This window comes from Pristis pectinata, chromosome 19 (assembly GCF_009764475.1).
Source record: "Pristis pectinata isolate sPriPec2 chromosome 19, sPriPec2.1.pri, whole genome shotgun sequence".
In the NCBI taxonomy this organism is placed as follows: Eukaryota; Metazoa; Chordata; class Chondrichthyes; order Rhinopristiformes; family Pristidae; genus Pristis; species Pristis pectinata.
Window position 1 is genome coordinate 24,921,927 of NC_067423.1, and position 18,662 is coordinate 24,940,588.

At 43.1% G+C, this 18,662-nt stretch overlaps 1 protein-coding gene across 1 annotated transcript; it reads left to right on the top strand.

The window, feature by feature from the left end:
* The first annotated feature begins 10,560 nt into the window (after positions 1 to 10,560).
* pim3 (Pim-3 proto-oncogene, serine/threonine kinase) lies at positions 10,561 to 14,717 on the top strand. The gene is made up of 6 exons (XM_052034118.1): positions 10,561 to 11,092; positions 11,416 to 11,522; positions 11,635 to 11,685; positions 12,133 to 12,496; positions 13,445 to 13,621; positions 13,746 to 14,717. Exons 1-6 carry the CDS (start codon positions 11,005 to 11,007, stop codon positions 13,928 to 13,930), a joined length of 972 nt encoding a protein of 323 aa, XP_051890078.1. The 5' UTR covers positions 10,561 to 11,004; the 3' UTR covers positions 13,931 to 14,717.
* Positions 14,718 to 18,662: the final 3,945 nt, after the last annotated feature.

An 18,662-nucleotide genomic window follows, 5' to 3' on the forward strand; every position in this document is an offset into this window, starting at 1 on the left:
CAAAATCATGCACGTGTTGGAAATCTAAAATAAATACAGCAACTGTTGGAAGTTCTCAGCAAGTAAGGCAGTATTGTGGTGGGAACAAACACAATATTCAGGATTTCAGAGCAGTGGTAAAAATTTGTAGTATTTTGCTCATTCTCACAGATGTACTTGACTTACTGGGTATTTTCACCATTTTCTATGCCTGTGTTACAAATCATATGACACCTTTTATGCAAGAAGTTTCCAGTCTGCATTCTGCTGGTCATCACTAAATATTTATATCTTCCAAATAAAAATTGGGAAGTTTGAAACTATTGTCTTGCTTCAGTTATATGGCATCTTGTGAAACCACTCCAAGACTACTGTGTGCAGTTTTGGTCTCCTTACTGTCAATAAGATATACTTGCTGAGAGGATGTGTGGTGAGAATTCATTGGTTTCTGGGATGGCAGGTCTGTCATTATGAGGGGAGATTGAGTAGGATAACTCTATTCATTAAAGTTCAAAAGAATGAGAAGTGACCTCTCTGAAATATACAAAATTATTAGAAAGCTTGACAGGGTAGACATGGGGAGGATATTTCCTCTGGATGAAGAGTTTAGAACTAAGGATCACAATCTCAGAACAAGTGGTAAGCCATTTAGAATTGAAATGAACAGAAACTCCTTCACTCAGGGAATAGTGAATCTATGGAATTTTCTAACCCAGAAGGCTGTGGAGGCTCAGTCATGGATTACATTCAAAACTAAGTTTGATAGAATTTTGGAAATTAGAGAATCACAGATATGAGGATAGGGTTGGAAAATGATGTTGAGGTAGATTAACCTTGATCATATTGAATGGAAGAGCAGGTTTGAAGGTCAAAGGGCCCAACCTTTCCCCTATTTCTTATGTTCTCTGCAGTCCCCACCACAATTCCATTGCTATTAACTCCAGCAATTTTCCTGACAACTTTCAGAGCATGAAAACTTTGGACCTCCCATCTGCACCAATATTATCGCCACCAATTTTCATCTCCACTGCTTGACTCTGCCTCACCGTAAATTTGAAGTTACGCAAAGCTCTGCTTCCTTGTCATAACTCGCACCAGGTCACTTCCATCCATTGACTGCGTGTCTGCCATTTTAACCAACACCTTAATTTTAAAATCATTCTTCTTGTTTTCAAACTATTTCATGGCCTTGCTGTCTTCGTAATGTCCTCAAGCTAAACAATCACGTGAACTCTCTATGTTCCAATTCTGGTCTCTAGACCATCTTGAATATACTGTAAATGCTCCACCACTGGTGGCCATGTCTTGAGCAACTAAGGCTCAAAGTTCAAGAATGCCTTCCTTAAACTTTATCTCACTTTTTCTTTTAAGAGGTACTTTAAGATTTCTTTTCAATATTCCCAAGATGTCTAATTTTGTTTGATAATAATATTCTGGATAATGACGTGAAGTATTGTCCTGTGCTGATAGTCCAATATAAATGTGAGTTTTTCTATTCAGTAAGCCATGCTTTAAACTGATGACATAATCAAAGTTTGACTTTTAATCTGTGTGAATAGATTGAGTCAAGGTCCTGATTATAGTATTGGTTCTCAGAAGGATGATACATAATCTTGATTTCTCATACATTTAATAAATAAATGGGCATATGTGCAAATTGAACGCAGTAGGTCTACAAAATATTGATGCATAAAAACTTTAAGAGGAGGAAGAAACTGCCCAAAGTTAAGTTGTAGAAGGACAAGATCTATAATATACTGTTTCATTTAGTTTACCATAATAGGGACTAACAACAGTAAAACTCCCCAGTAATGGCAGTAAACATGGCACACAAAATAAATAATAGAATTCTTTCTTCATGGATAGAAGTTTATGGTTAGGAATCCTTAATATCAAACCTATTAATACCAATGATCTTCTTCCCCTGGGTTGGCTGCAAAGGCATTGTAAGTCCTCCATCAAGACGAGCTACTTTTGAAGGTGTGTCAACTTGGATTAGGAAAGTGACAGCACTTCCTTATTATACATACTTTTGAAGTGACAATTTTGGAGGGCTGTCAATGTTCATAAAGGCACATTAACCAGAGTTTTTTTGCAAATCGCTAAATGTTACAAGCTGCAGATTCAAACACAAATTACTCCATTACCTACTGTAGTGTATAGATATATGTGGGATGTCTTGAAGAACCATTTTGTACCACAAAGTATGATTCCTGATGCACTGTTATACCTACACACTGTGGTTTAGTGAGAGTTACTGCCTTCAAAACAGAATATTTAATTGTAAAGCAGAAAATGCTTGAAATACTCAGAGATTTGGCAGCATCAAGGGAGTCAGGGGCAGAAGAGAGAAAAGTCGCTATCACTAAGGAGAAGGTGCTTGGGAAGCTGAAAGATCTGAAGGTAGATAAGTCACCTGGACCGGATGGACTACACTCCAGTGTTCTGAAGGAGGTAGCAGAAGAGATTGTGGAGGCATTAGTAGTGATCTTTCAAGAATCACTAGATTCAGGAATGGTTTCAGAGGACAGGAAAATTGCAAATGTCACTGCACTCTTTAAGAAGGAAGAGAGGCAAAAGACAGGAAATTATAGGTCAGTTAGCCTGACTTCAGTGGTTGGTAAGATGTTAGAGTCCATTATTAAGGATGAGGTTTCGGGGTACTCGGGAGCACATGATAAGATAGGTTGAAGTCAGCATGGTTTTCTTTAGGAGAAGTCTTGCCTGATAAATCTGTTAGAATTCTTTGAGAGTCAGTGGATGTTGTTTGGTTGAATTTTCAGAAGGGCTTTGATTTGGTGCTGCACATGAGGCTGTTAAACAAGATAGGAGCCTGTGGTATTACAGGAAAGGTTCCAGCAGGGATGGAAGATTGGCTGACTGGCAGAAGGCAAAGAGTGGGAATAAAGGGGGCCTTTTCTGGTTGGCTGCCAGTGACTTGTGGTGTTCCACAGGGGTTGGTGTTGGGTCCGGTGCTTTTCATGTTATATGTTAATGCTCTGGATGACGGAATTGATGGCTTTGTGGCCAAGTTTGTGGATGATCCAAAGGTAGGTGGAGGGGCAGGTAGTGTTGAGGAAGCAGGGAGTCTGCAGAAGGACTTGGACAGGTTGGGAGAATGGGCAAAGAAGTGGCAGACGGAATACAGCGTAGGGAAGCGTATGGTCATGCACTCTGGTAGAAGGAATAAAGGCATAGACTATTTCCTAAACGGGGAGCAAAGTCAGAAATTGGAGGTGCAAAGGGACTTGGGAGTCCTAGTTCAGGATTCCCTAAAGGCAAATGCAATGTTAACATTCATTTTGAGAGGATGAGAATATAAAAGCTAGGATGTAATGCTGAAGCTTGAAAAGCCATTGGTAAGACCACGTTTGGTGTACTGTGAGCAGTTTTGGGCCCCATATCTAAGGAAGGATGTGCTGGCGTTAGAGAGGGTCTAGAGAAGGTTTACAAGAATGATTCCAGGAATGAAAGGGTTAATGTATGAGGACCATTTGATGATTCTGGGCCTGTACTCGCTGGAGTTTAGAAGGATGAGGGGGGATCTCATTGAAACCTACTGAATATTGAAAGGCCTGGATAGAGTAGTGGGAGAGTCTAGGACCAGAGGGCACAGCCTCAGAATAGAAGGATGTCTCTTTAGAACAGAGTTGAGGAGGAATTTCTTTAGCCAGAGGGTGGTGCATCAGTGGAATTCATTGCCACAGATGGCTGTGGAGGCCAAGTCATTGGGTATATTTAAAGCAGAGGTTGATAGGTTCTTCATTAGTAAGGGTGTCAAAGGTTACGGGGAGAAGGCAGGAGAATAGTGTTGAGAGGGAAAAATAAATCAGCCATGATTATTGAATGGCGGAGCAGACTCCATGGGCCGAATGGCCTAATTCTGCTCCTATGTCTTATGGTCTTATCTGTGGGGAGAGAAACTGAGTTAATGCATCAAATTGGTGATCTTTCATTTCTGTTTGGAGTTCTACCTCTGGTTATTTGCCTCTGCAAGCAGCAGGACAAAGAAACTTACAAATGCTAATCTTGCATCTGAAATTCATAAAAGTGTATGCAGTTTGGTCGCTGTTCAGTGAGGCACTGAAAGTATCCTGATAAAACTGAGACGCATCCCTTTACGGCAATCAACAAGTCAGCAATACAGATACCTCTGGAGTAGAGGTGGATTCAGGGCAATAATAGGCTGCAGCTAAGTAAAGATTTATGTAATTATGCTGGTTAAAGATATGCATCTAAAACCTGTCTTTCAATTTTAAAACCTAGCTATGTAGATGAGTGGATGGGGAAGGTCTTTCACAACACAGTTATCAGGACATAAAGACACACCAATCTGATTTATTTCTGGAGGGTAGGTTAAGAGGGTGCTGACTTTGACGTTGAACTAGCTTTTATTTCAGTGATCACTCCCAGCCTTGGGCTGAGTGACACAAGCTTTACTGTGAAATCTTTCCAATGAAACCTTGTGAATCATTGGGATCTCTTCTGCAGAAGGTATGACCTGTACAAAAGGAATGGATTACACCTGAACTGGAGGGTGACCAATATTCTAGTGGCAGGTTTGCAAGAGCTGTGAGGGAGGGTTTAAACTAGTTTGATAGGGGGATGGGAACCCAAGTGATAGGTTAGAGGTTGCTGCATTTAGTGTATGAGTAGATGCAGTGTGTAGAAAGACCGTGAGGAAGGATAGGCAGTTGAAAGGGCAAGAATCAGACAGGGCTCTAGAGAGTTACAAGGTAGCCAGGAGGGAGCTTAAGAATGGACTTAGGAGAGCTAGAAGGGGGCATGAGACGGCCTTGGAGAGTAGGATTAAGGAAAACCTCAAGGCATTCTACACGTGTGTGAAGAATAGGAGGATGACTCGAATGAGGGTAGGACCGATCGGGGATAAAATAGGAAACGTGCTTGGAGTCAGATTAGGTAGGGGACGTCATTAATGAATATCTGAGATGTCCAACTTCTTTACTAACCGTGTCTTCCCCCCTACTATGGTCGAGAGAGCTCGCACCCATATCTCTGCCATTTCCCGCACCTCTACTCTCACCCCCACCCCTCCCAGACCCAACAGGGATAGGGTCCCCCTTGTCCTCCACCACTTCCGCCATCTCCAACAGGACCCCACTACCAAGCATATCTTCCTCTCCCTACCCATTTCTGTCTTTCGCAGGGACTGCTCTCTCCACGACTCCCTAGGTTACTCCTCACACCACCTTCATCACCTCCATCCAGCGACCCAAATAGTCTTTTCAGGTGAGACAGAGATTCACCTGCACCTCCCTTAATATCATCTACTGCATTCGGTGCTCCAAGTGTGGCCTCCTCTACATTGGTGAGACTAAATGCAGACTAGGTGACCGTTTCGCAGAACACCTTTGCTCTGTTTGTAACTGTGACCTGCATCTCCCCGTTCCCAGTCACTTCAACTCCTCCTCCCATACTATTACAGATATGTCAGTCCTTGGTCATTTCCACTGCCAGGAGAAGTCCAAGAGCAAACTGGAGGAACAGCACCTAATTTTCTGTCTTGGAACCTTGCAGCCTAATGGCATGAACAATGAATTCTCCCACAAAGTAATCCCCACACCGCCACACACACCAACCCCCAACCATGCCTCTTCTTCCCTTTCCTAGCCTAACTCTCTTTCTTCTACCCTCCCTTTTTTCCTCCTTACCTTTGACCCATCACCCGATGGATCTGCTCTCCCCTCCTCCCCCACACCTGCCTATCACCATCTCTTACCTGCATCTACCTATCACCACCTTGTGCCCACCCCGCCTCCCCCCTTTTGTCCACTGATCACTGCTCTGCTTTTCCCTCCTTTTTATTGGGCTTCCCCTTTTCCTCACTTCAGTCCTGAAGAAGGGTCCTGGCCCAAAATGTTGACTGCCTGCTTTTCTCCACGGATGCTGCCTGGCCTGTTGAGTTCCTCCAGCATCATAGCGTTTTTCATCTAGATTCCAGCATCTGCAGTCCTTTGTTTCTCTTTAATGAATACTTTGCTTCAGTATTCACCAGTGAGAGAGACCTTGACGTTTGTGAGGATGGCATACAACAGGCTGATACGCTAGAGCATGTCGACGTAAAGAAAGAGGATGTGCTGGAACTTTTGAAAAACACTAGAATAAATAAGTCACTGGGGCCGGACAGGATATATCCAAGGTTATTATGGGGAGTGAGGGAAGAGATTGCTGTGCCTTTGGCAATAATCTTTGCATCCTCACTAGCCACAGGAGTAGTGCCAGATGATTGGAGGGTGGAAAATGTTGTCCCTTTGTTTAAGAAAGGGAGTTGGGATAACCCTGGGAATTACAGGCCAGTGAGTCTTAATTCAGTGGTGGGCAAATTACTGGAGAAGATTCTTAGAGACAGGAATTATGAGCATTTGGAGAAGCATAGGCTGATTAGGGACAGTCCGCATGGCTCTGTGAGGGGCAGGTCGTGCCTTATGAGCCTGATTGAATTCTTTGAGGATGTGACAAAGCACATTGATGGAGGTAGAGCAGTGGATGTGGTGTACATGGATTTTAGTGAGGCGTTTGATAAGGTTCCTCATGGAAGGCTCATTCAGAAAGTCAGGAGACATGGGATCCAGGGAAACTTGGCTGTGTGGATTCAGAATTGGCTCACTCATAGAAGACAGAGAGCGGTTGTAGATGGAGAGTATTCTGCCTGGAGGTCGGTGACCAGTGGTGTTCCACAGGGATCTGTTTTGGGACTCTATGATTTTTATAAATTACTTGGATGAGGATGTGGAAGGGTGGGTTACTAAGTTTGCTGATGACACAAAGGTTGGTGGTGTTGTGGATAATGTAGAAGGTAGTTGTAGGTTACAACAGGACATTGATAGGATGCAGAGCTGGGCTGAGAAGTGGCAGATAGAGTTCAACCCGGAAAAGTGTGAAGTGATACACTTTGGAAGATTGAATTTGTAGGTAGAATACAGGGTTAATGGCAGGACTTTTAGCAGTGTGGAGGAACAAAGGCATCTTGGGGTCCACGTCTATAGATCCCTCAATGTTGCTGTGCAGGTTGATAAGAAGGCAGATGGTGTGTTGGCCTTTATTAGTCGGGGTATTGAGTTCAAGAGCCATGAGGTAATGTTGAAGCTCTATAAAACTCTGGTTAGACCACACTTGGAGTTCAGTTCTGGTTGCCTCATTATAGGAAGGATGTGGAAGCTTTGGAGGGGGCGCAGAGGAGATTTACCAGGATGCTGTCTGGATTGGAGACCACGCCTAGTGAGGATAGGTTGAGCGGGTTAGGCTTTTCTCTTTGGAGCGAAGGAGGATGAGAAGTGACTTGATGGAGATGTACAAAATGATAAGAGGCATAGATCGAGTGGGCAGTCAGAGACTTTTTCCCAGGGCAAAAGTGGTTAACATGATGTGCATGTTTTAAGGTTTTAAAACACATTTTAAGGTGATTGGAGGAAGGTATAGGGGGGATGTCAGAGGTAAGTTTTTTTACTCAGAAAGTGGTGGGTGTGTGAAATGCACTTCCAGCAGAGGTGGTGGAGGCAGATATATTAGGGACATTTAAGAGACTCTTAGCCACATGAATGATAGAGAAGTGGAGGGCTATGTGGGAGGGAAGGGTTAGATAGATCTTAGAGCAGGATAAAATGTTTGGCACCACATCATGGGCTGAAGGACCTGTACTGTGCTGTAACGTTCTATGTTCTAATTATGTAATGAAAACATCTTTCCCCCAGTCTTGGCTAATAAAACTTTCAAGAACAATGGGAAGGCTGCATCTGACTGGAAAAATGACTGACAATTACCCAAAAAAAGGCACATATGTCAGTGTCAGCTGTGGGTTAGTGGCTTGTACATTCCTCTGAGTCAGACGATTGTGGATTTAAGCCCTTTCTCAGTCTTGACCACAAAGATCAAGGCTGATACTCCAGTGCAGAACTGAAAGAATGCAGCATTATTGCAGGTGGTATCATTTAGACAAAATGTGGCAAGTAACACTTCTGCCAAGCAATAACCATCTTCAACAAGACTCGCCAGATAGAATTCAACCATCAACCTTTAACATTCAATGGTATTACCATTACTGAGTCCCACACTATCAACCTCCTAGGTGAAGTTATCATTGGCCAGAAACTCAACTGAATTAGCCACATAAGTATTGTCTTGACAAGAGTAAATGAGAGGTTCAGTATTCTGCAGCTAACAACAAATCTCCTGATACCCTATTGCCTTTCTACCATCTTCAATGCAGATCAAGTGTGAGATGGAATGCACCCTATTTACCTAAATGAGTGCAACCCCAGCAGTATTAAGGAGCTCGACACCACCTAAGACCATGTATCCTGTTTGCTCTGCACCCTAATTGTTCACTTCTTTCACTGCCGACACACAATGTGGCATCTGAGAAATATATTGCTGTCACTCATCTAAATTACCCCAACACCACCAAGACAAAGGGCAGCGGGCACATGGGAATGTTACCAGCTCCTGGTTCTTTCTACTCCAAGTTACATACAATCCTGACTTCGAAATATGATGCCTTTCTTTCATCATCGCTGTGGTTAAATCCTGGAAATCCCTACCTAACAACCCTGAAGCAGTTTCTTCACCAGAAGGACTGGAGCGGTTCGAGAAGGTGACTCACCATCACCTTCTCAAGGGCAATTAGGGATGGGCAATAAATGCTGTCCTTGCCAATAATGCCCACATCCCATAAATGAATAAGAAAAGTTACCCAATACCCTGTCTGCCCTCTCAGGTAGATATAAACAATCACATAACAATGTTCAGAAATAAGGCAGTATCATTAACCTTAGTGTGATGACCAGGAATCCTTGGTCTTCTTCCTTTACTTGAGCAGTCCCTCAGGTTTGAGGATGGCTTGTTGCCACTCCAGTTTTGTGGGTTCTGAGGTGGCAGATGAGGCCAATGTTGGCAAGATTCTTACACAGATGGAGTAGGCGGTGCCTGACAGAGCAGGTGTGCGGAAATGTTTGCGAGATGGCGCGCCCCTTCCACTGCCTTCTGTGTGTTCCCGACGCATGGACTCAACATTGTCAATACTATCCCAGATACTCATTCTCCACTTCGAGTGGTCGTGGGCCAGAGATTCCAGGGAGTCAGTAAGAATGTTGCATGTCTTCAAGGGGGCTTCCCCCAATCCACCTGATCATCTCTTCCCATGACAGGGCTTGGAATAGAGGGTTATGTCAGGAGTCAGGGGATGGTCATGTAGACAACCAGATCTGCTCAACAGAACCTACTGATTGTCAATGGGCAGCAATGATGGGAATGTTAGTCCGAGGTCTCAGAAACATATAGGTAGGGAAGGATCACTCCTGCCAGCATACCATGAGTTATGTACTAAGTCCACGGTCTTGTGTGCATGAGTCCTTGGTGCCCTCCCTGGCTCAAGATCACTCAGACAAAAATTTCATTAAGTCAACTGTTTGTGGGAGGTTTGCTGTTTGCTGTGCACAATTTGCCTGCTATACTTCTTGTATTACAGCAGCGATGACACTTCAGAAGTGCTGAAAGGGATGTGAAAGTCATTGCATGGTCATTTATATTTTTTTTAAAAAAATGGACCTTTTGCAGACAAAAAAATGTCGGTGAGAGGACCTTGGCTTTAAATACTGAAGTAATAGATGATTAGATCTAATCTTATAAATGGTAGTTTTTAAAAAAATGTAGATGCGTCAACTGCGGGGCATTGGGTTCAATGGAATAAAGGCATCTTTTTAGAAATCTGCTGGCTTCCAGGGCGGCTCTTGCAGCTGTCTCGCTATGCCGGGCGCCCTCTGGTGTCCCTGTGCCACAGCCTGTTTAATCTGGAACCACCCGCTGACAGGAAAAAGCAGGTCAGACCGAACCGGGGGAGGGGAATCCGGGACAGCCACTATGTCTGCAGCGCTGCGTCAACTGCGCCGTTCTCCTTTCATGTTGCGCGGATCAAGGGGAAAGCAGCCATTTGCAGCTAATTTCGTGTCTTTAATTAGCTAAAAGGCCATCTTATAACACGTGTTCAAGTGGAAAATAGCAAATTGCACAGGAGCAGTTGTTAATCTGCAGACCGGTGACTCCTCTGCCGCAGGGAAACAACACGGTTTGCAATTTGCGAGTGCGCGTAGTTTGCACATCATAAAGCGTATTATTTTCCGTGCTCGCGGGAAATAATATTCTGGATAATATTTACATGCAAACCAAGGATTAAAAAAGCACCCACGCAGTAGCACAAATTAAATAAATAAAACAAGCGCCCTGGATTTCCCGCCAACAGCCGGATCTTCCTAGGTTCTGCTAGATCGATGATTGACAGCCACAGCGCGCAGTTTCCATTGGTCGCATTCAAAGCAGCCTTGGCTATTGGTCAGTCCCGCCAACAATGCGAGGAAGGTGGCCCGATGATTGGACGGAATCCCCACACTATGCAAATAAGCCGGCTTTCATTTAGCTTTTCCGCTGCGAGGAGCCGTGGCGCGCCGCGCTCAGACACTGTAACCATGCACCGTCTAGTACTATAGAAAAATAGTGCCTAGTTGCTGGCGGGAACCGCCCAGGGACCCCGCCTCAAGTGCAACGAAGTAAAGGTGCTGAGGCTGTGTGGGCTATGATTGTGGTGTTGGCTGTGCATGCACAGTTTGCATCCTATACGTTTCCAAGAGTGAGTGATTATACAACTGAGGGTTTGTAATTAAGCGGATTGATTCCTCAGTGCCAGCGATCCGCCCCTGCCGCTCTTCTCTATAGGAGTTGAGAAGTTGGTTTGTCCTCATTTGGATCAGCAACGCTGCAAGAGACGCTTGCAAGGTTTTGAGCTGCTGACACTTTAGTCACCGCAACGAGAGGGAGCGGCACTGTGTGCGGGGAGACTGGAGAATATCAAGCACACCACACATTTACTCCGGGATTTACTCGCCTTAAAAAAAACCAGAAGCTTCGGAGGGAATTACTGAACGTCTTCGATTAGCGCAAATCTTTTTGCGTTGCATCTTAATTTCTCTCTACCGGGAAAGCAAAAGGGTTTAAACAGCGGAATTTCACTTTGCGATGCTACTCTCCAAGAAGATCGGTTCGTTTGCTCACATTTGCAACCCGACCAGCATGGATTTGCCAGTGAAAATCCAATTGCAGCAAGGTACAAGCTCCGGTTCCCGGGACTGTCTTTTTTTAAAAAAAAATCCATTTATATATGGAGTGTAGAGATATTTTTAGCACAATTGTTCTGCGAATGGTGCATTAGTCGTACTGCCTCAATGTTTTGATGCGTTATGTAGTGTTTGGGGACGGACTGCGGTTTGTTATGGGTTGCGTTGTGCCCGTAGATTGCACGAGTTGGCACCTTACTAGTATTTGTTTCAAGGGGATTAAAAATAAAGTTGAATGCGGATTAGAATTAAAGTTGAAATTGCTTTCCCACACTTATAGTAAAATGTATTTTTATTTCCCCACTCTGTGCAGTGAAGGAGCGGGAGCCTTTTGAGAAAGTCTATCAGATTGGGGCAGTGTTGGGCAGCGGTGGTTTCGGCACTGTGTACAGTGGTGTACGGCTGAGTGACGGGCTCCCGGTGAGTGCTTTATCTATCTATCCTGCCGCCTGACGCGCTAAATTGCATAACCATTTTTCGCGGCCCCTCTTCTCAACGACCAACTCATTTCGCTCTGCGCTTTCTTTTGTAGGTTGCTGTCAAACATGTGGCCAGAGAACGAGTGACTGAATGGGGCTCGCTGGTAAGTTACCGTTCTCTTTTTTCCCCCCTTATTACTTGTCATTGCAGTGGAGAGCTGTCCCCAAAGCGCGTTGGGATATTTTGCTTACGATACTTGTTATTCGCCCGCGTCCTATTCTGTAAATGTTGATATTGGCATTTGAATCAATTAAAAGCGGCGCATCTGTAAATTAGACTTCCACAGCCCTTGTGGGAGGGGAGATGGGAAATTCCATTAATTTCGATTTGGAAAGATAGTTGCTGCTCATTCCTTCTGCACATCAGGGGCAAACGTTGGAAATAAACTTTTAAGTGTTTTGCTCTTCAATGGGAACAGTGACATTTTTCTGTGTAATGACACAAGGACACGTTGTAATGTTTCGGCTGTGATGTTGCGGGCCAGTTGGTTATTTCTGTCTGCAAGTTAACGAGATATTTACCCATTCCCCTCCCTTTCTGGTGTTTGTAGAATGGCAGCCTTGTGCCCCTGGAGATCATGCTGCTTAAGAAGGTGGCCGGCGGCTTTCGAGGGGTCATTAAAATGCTGGATTGGTACGAACGGGGTGACAGCTTCTTGTTAATCATGGAGCGGCCGGAACTGGTCAAGGACCTGTTTGATTTTATCACCGAGAAAGGTGCCCTGGAGGAAGAGCTTGCCCGGGTCTTCTTCAGGCAGGTCCTGGAGGCAGTCCGACACTGCTATAGCTGCGGGGTGGTTCACCGGGACATCAAGGACGAGAATCTGCTGGTCGACCTGCGCTCCGGCGAGCTCAAGCTCATCGACTTCGGGTCGGGGGCGCTGCTCAAGGACACGGTCTACACGGATTTTGACGGTAATGCACCGTTCTGGGGCTTTCCAGTGCTGTATGACTGCAGTCAGCTTTTTCTGGCGATTTAGCGATGTGATTGGGACTCGAGACGGTTTACGTTCGTTTTATAAAAAAATAAATAATTTTATATGTAATTATCCTGAATACCCTTCGTTTTAAGGAGTGAAATACCCTTATTCTAGTTGGCTGGAGATAACAGCATCTATCTTGCAGTCGATCTACTAGATTAATTTCTGGCTTATCGATCAGTTTTTTTGGGGGTGGGAAAGAACCTGATTAGAAAGCCCTTGAGAAGCGAACCCTACAACCCTTCGCCTGAGCTGCGCGATGCTTCCTTCCACCTTGTTGTGAAACTCGAGCCCTCGGGGTTAACCCTTGCGGTGCACTAGTTTGTGGTTCCAAGCTCCACCTCCCCAATCACTCCGAGCGGCCAATTCAGCGCTCAGCCCCGCGGCTCCTCAACCCAGCCGGCAGCCCACCTCCACGCCTGCTCCCTCCTCAAACCCCTTTTTTCCTTTTTGCGCCAATTAACTTTTTGCACCAATTTTTTTTTTACTTACTCCTTTTACCCATTTTTAACTTTACTTCCCCCCCATTTTTCTTCTTGCCTCCCCATCAATTCCCCCTTTGTTATTTTCTTCCCCTTGTCCCTGCCTAACTGCGGTTGGCTTTCAGCACTTGGCTTTTCTTCCTGCTGCGTGGAATCCCAGCATCTGAGGCTTTCTTACGTTTGTAAACAAAGGAGTCAGCTGACTCGCTCACTGCAGGGAGTTGATCCGCAGACTAACCAGTCTGTTCCTCCCAGTGTTTGAAGTTTTGAATAAGATTCATAGGAAATTCATGACGCCGAAGGTGGTCACTTGGCCCATTTTGTCCCCGCCACTCAAATTCTGAAATGTAATTAGCTTTCCAAATGCTTCTGGGTTAAACTCTCTTATTTATTCTTCCCAGGCACAAGAGTATACAGCCCTCCAGAGTGGATCCGTTACCATAGATACCATGGAAGATCTGCTACTGTGTGGTCTTTGGGAGTGTTGCTGTATGACATGGTGTGTGGGGATATCCCTTTTGAACAAGATGAAGAAATCTTGCGTGGTCAAGTATATTTCAGGAGGAGAATTTCTTCTGGTGAGTGAATTTCAAATGAAACTTAAGTATTTCTAGTGTAGATACAGTTTTAATGTAAGGAATTAACTGATTTTCTTGGGGATGAGTTGAATATTAATTTTAATGTTTTAATTTTTTTCTAAAGAATGTCAGGATTTGATTAAGTGGTGCCTTGCACTGCGGCCTTCTGAGAGACCCATGCTCGAGCAGATCTTCGATCACGCCTGGATGCGGAAGGCTGAAGTAGTTAAGACTGAAGACTGTGACATCAGGCTGCTGAGCTTAGACCATGAGGCCTCCAGCACAAGTTCAAGCAAAGAAAGTCTGTGAAATAATCAATGCCTCGCAGCAGGAGGGGAGCTCGACACTAAAGGACCCTGTGGTGGTGCCACCAGCTTGTCGTGGGAGGGGATAATAGTTTATTTCGGATCCAGTTCTCTGGGTGGGGAGGGTGGGGAAACAGGAGGGTGGGTGGGAAATGGGGAGAAATCTGACTGCTGGTTACTGCTCTGAATTAATTTTGTTTTCTTTTGGGAACATTGGAGTTTGAGATAAATAGGCCAGTACTTAGCAATGACTGACCTTTATTTTTTAGCAAAAAGTGACCTCCAAACAATGCAAACTCTGCTCTCATAGAGTCTGGACTAAATGTTCTTTGCTTTCTGAGTGCCTTTTGAAAGCTGCTTTAATTCACTGGTGATGGAATACTTGAACACACTTTGTTCCCCTTCTATCTGCTGCTCAGAATACTTTGGCCTGCACAGAGGTGTGTAGAGAGACATCAAGAACTGTCTGCCAGCAATGTTGGTTTTTCCTCTTTTTTTCCAATTTTCCTTTCCCTAGCCATCACAACCACTAGACAGATGCCCCTTTTTTTTGTTTTTTTGCCCTCTTCTACCATCAACCTGCGAGTTTTATTTGTTCGTGGCCAAGGCATATCGGGGCATGGTTGTATGCACAATCAATGCAATTCAAGGACACTTTCAAGACTGTACATTGTATGTAATGTAAATTGTTTCATTATGTATTATACTTTTTATTTATTTGTATTCTTAAAGTTAGACTGTCCACAAATTTCACGTGGCTATTTATTTGTTTAATTTATTTTAGAGAAAAATTCCAACACTGCTGTTCTGCTTCCAAGATGCTTGTTTGGTTAGTCTAGGATATTTCTGCATTCCTTTTTTTCTGCATTTTTTAATCTACCATGCAGGTTTCAGTGCATTTGTCATGCTTCTGGAAGGTGATTGGAAGCTTTGTCCAAAAGGTACCCTTTTAAAAAGGGCAATAGATGGATTTTATTTTCCTCTAACTTTTGTGGTGTTCAACCAAGGCTCTTCATGGCTGTTTGTATTAGAAGTGTAAAGTATACTGTTTGAAAGGTTTTAAATTATTGAAGTTGTACAGTCTCCATCATTGGCTTAGGAAGGTAGAGTGGCAGTTGACCTTTTAATTTATTTCAATAGCTGTGTTTTGTGCACTAGATCTAGTTGCATTTATGCAGCTTGGATTTGGGAGTTTTTTTCCAGTTTAGCTGTGTGAAATAAATGATGGATGGAGAACATATTTTTTTATACAAGCATTTCAATTAAACTTCACATTTTGTACAAAAGTTGTTTCCTGTCTTGAATAACATGGTGTTCACTAAGTAAATTTAAGGGGTGAGTGTTTCTTCACTCTAGGTGGGGATGGGTTGTTGGGCAGCAGTATGCTTTACCCAGAGGTCTGGTTTAACAACCAAGAGGAGTTGAAATCCCACCCTGCCAGCTGTGGCATTTAAATTGTTAACAGTTAAACAGGACTTGCCAAACTGGTATGTTGTAGCCATTGTTTTTTTTTAAAAACCGATCAAGTTTTTTGGCTTGGCTTGCAAATGTGTTGAGTCCTTCACTGGATCTAAATCCTGGAACTCCCTACCCAACAGCATTGTGGGAGAATCAGAAGTTCTTCAGCAGTTCAAGGTGGCATCTTGCCACCTTTTCAAGGACAATCGTCGTAGGCAATAAGTACCAGTGGCAAGTAGATACTGAGAAATGAAGTCCATCACTAGAGAAAATCTGATCTCTATCCAAATCTAGTGTGACTCCAAACCTACAGCAATGTTTGACTGGACTCCCATGTAACCATGGCTGTAGGTGGCTCACCACCACTTCTCAAGGGTAGTTAGAGATGGGTGATGTATGCTACTCTAGCCAGTTCCAACTGCATCTCTTCCCACCCCCAAGAAAGTTTATTCGATGCTGGAAATGAACACAGTACCTGGAGAAAACTTTAATTTGGGAGATGCATTATATAAATGGAGCTGGAGTAACTTGACTAGTGTCAGATTTCTTTGGGAATTCATGTAAGCAGTTCAGTTTCACCCCATACAACTCAGGAGACAAAATTTCTCAAGCCAGTGTAATTTGGCTATCTTTAAATTGTTTCAATGTTTAAGTCATGTTTTTTAAAAAAAAATTGCAAGCTTGGTGGTACTCAATTTATAGGCGGTTAAATGGGTTCAATTGTCTGCCAATGAGACTGCTGCTGTATCTTCAAATCCTGGCAAGTCTACAGTTCTGCTCTGAAGTTTTGAATGACGAGTAAATGAAGGCTTTCAGCAAGTTCATGAGTAATACACACAGCCTTAGTCAATGACAGATGTGATGTGTTCTGTGTTGTGACACCTCTTGCATCTTGTCATTTAACTTCAACTAACAGTACACCTGAATTAAGTTTTGACCTAACACCATTTGCCACATTATCCACTGTGTAGTAGTAATATCCAATATGACCCCTGGCCTTTGACTCTCCAGTAGTTAAGTGGAGTGAAACTCTGTTCCTCTTGCTCTTAAAACAAATTGCCCCAAACCACCCACATTCTAGAGAATACAAACTCAACTTGTGTAATTACTCCTTGTAATTTAACCCTTGGGAGTACAAGTTTCATTTCCGGCAAGTTGGTACACCAATCACCAAGGTCAGGTAACGTGCTATCTGAAGTTACTGTTTACTCCTGGTATTACTTAACCTGGGTTGTGTTTACTGCGAGCAGTATTGCTTCTACCTCCATGAATGCTAATCCACTAGCATTTATGTCTCGATTATGTATTGGTCAAATGTTTTGTATACATTTTCAGAACCTAAATGGCAAAAACTAAATGAAGTCTCTAGGTCTAAAGCGCATGGTCTAACATTGAAATTAATTTGCCACAGATTTTCTTATTCTCTTAATCTATTTTCCCTTCATTGCTTTCATCAGCATTGCTTACAATTCCTATCTTTATCACTGGTAACTTTGATATGTGGCTTTCCATACCTTCATTTTAGCTGATAAATATGCTGACTAATGCAGACACTACCAATCTCAACCTACCAACTGGAGTATATGCCTGTTACCCTGTTTTGTCTTCTCTCTGAGGCACTTGATCAAATGCATCCTGGAAGCCCAGGCAAACAAAAAAAAATCAATTGACTTATTCCTGTCAACTCTTCAAGTATGACCTTCCTTTTGTGAATACATGCTAGCTGGTTGATCATTTAGAAATTCTATAGAACATTTGGTCATTCAATTCTTAATTTCTCAACAAGTGTTACACTAATGGATCTATAGTTCCCCAGTCTCCCTGTTATCTTAAACTTTGAGCAGTTTTCCATTTTAAAAGAGCAGTTCCTCTTTAAATTACAGGCAGGGGATTGCTAGTTTTTTCCGAACTCTAGGATAGAAACCATCTGGCATTTGGGATTTGTTGCTCCCTTGTGAAATTATTTTCCTCATTACTGTTATTTTACTTGTGGTAATTTTGATGAGTTCCTGCCCTGATTCAACTTTAGTTTCCTTGTTGAATAACTTTTTCTTGTAAATATAGGTACAAATTACTCACATACCTGTCCTTTGTTTCATTTACAATAATCATTTATCATTTTCAACTGCTCCACATTCCTCTGGACCATGTGGTTGGTTCTAAAAATAAATTACTTTGAATCTGATAGTCTTTGTAATTTCCTTGTAATGCTCCATCAGTGTAGCTCCTTTTATTTGTTTTTTCACCCTGGGATCTTCTGCCTATTGGGAATTAAGAGGGGGATGAGACTGATGGGATTTCTCCACTGGGAGCTGGCATGGACTGGATGGGCTGAACAGCTTCCCATACCAAAGTAGCTAAGTTTTTGCAGTTGCTAGAAGAAGACTTAAACAACTGTCCTGTGACAGGAGAAAATTACAAGAAAGATATTGCATGTATAGAGTATGTATTTAAATCAGATTGGTCTCCATGTTTGGATTGGGTAGAAGTTGTCAACAGGTGCTTGTTCAATCTGCTTCATTAAACTGCTGAGTGAAATGTAGGGTTCCGCAAATAATATGTACAAGGGTCAAAGCTTCCTCTGATCAGTTGAAGGCAGTTTTGACCTGTTACCGTTTTGCAAGCTGTCTAGAAGATGGCTGCCAATCAGAGTTATGGAACTCAGGTATGCAATAGGGGCCTTGGTCTGCATGTGATTCCCTCAGTGGCAACAATATAGAACATCCCATCGTCTTGGGAACACCTAGTATTGAAATCTTAAAATCAAACTTTTTAATGGAAGTCACTTTCAGTAAGACACCAAGTATACAATATTGGTTTAAAATAAAAGTGCAGTTACATTTCAACATTAATGTAATGGTAGGCACTGAAGATCCTGTGTTAATCCATTCCAGCTCTGAGACCACTGTACTACTAGTACTTAGTTGTGGTGGGCGTTGTAGCGGCTGGTGGGAGAGTAATAAGAGATCAGCATTTGAATTTAAATGGGAGACAAAACCGGTTGCATTTTTCTGAGACGCACTCTACAAAAACATTGCACATCTTCAAGTCAGAAGGATTTATACGAATGTTCCATAGGAAAATGTAAATTGCAGTTGATTCGATCTTTACACTTAACTAGATTGCGTTTGCCCCATTTTATTGTATTTAAATCCAATGCCGCGTTGATTAATCCCTGCCTGAACAAACGAGCCCCACCTGCAATTGTACTTGTACACTGTAGGTGGTGCTATTGTGGCCGATCAAAACACGGCTGTTTCTTATCCAAAGACTTGTCC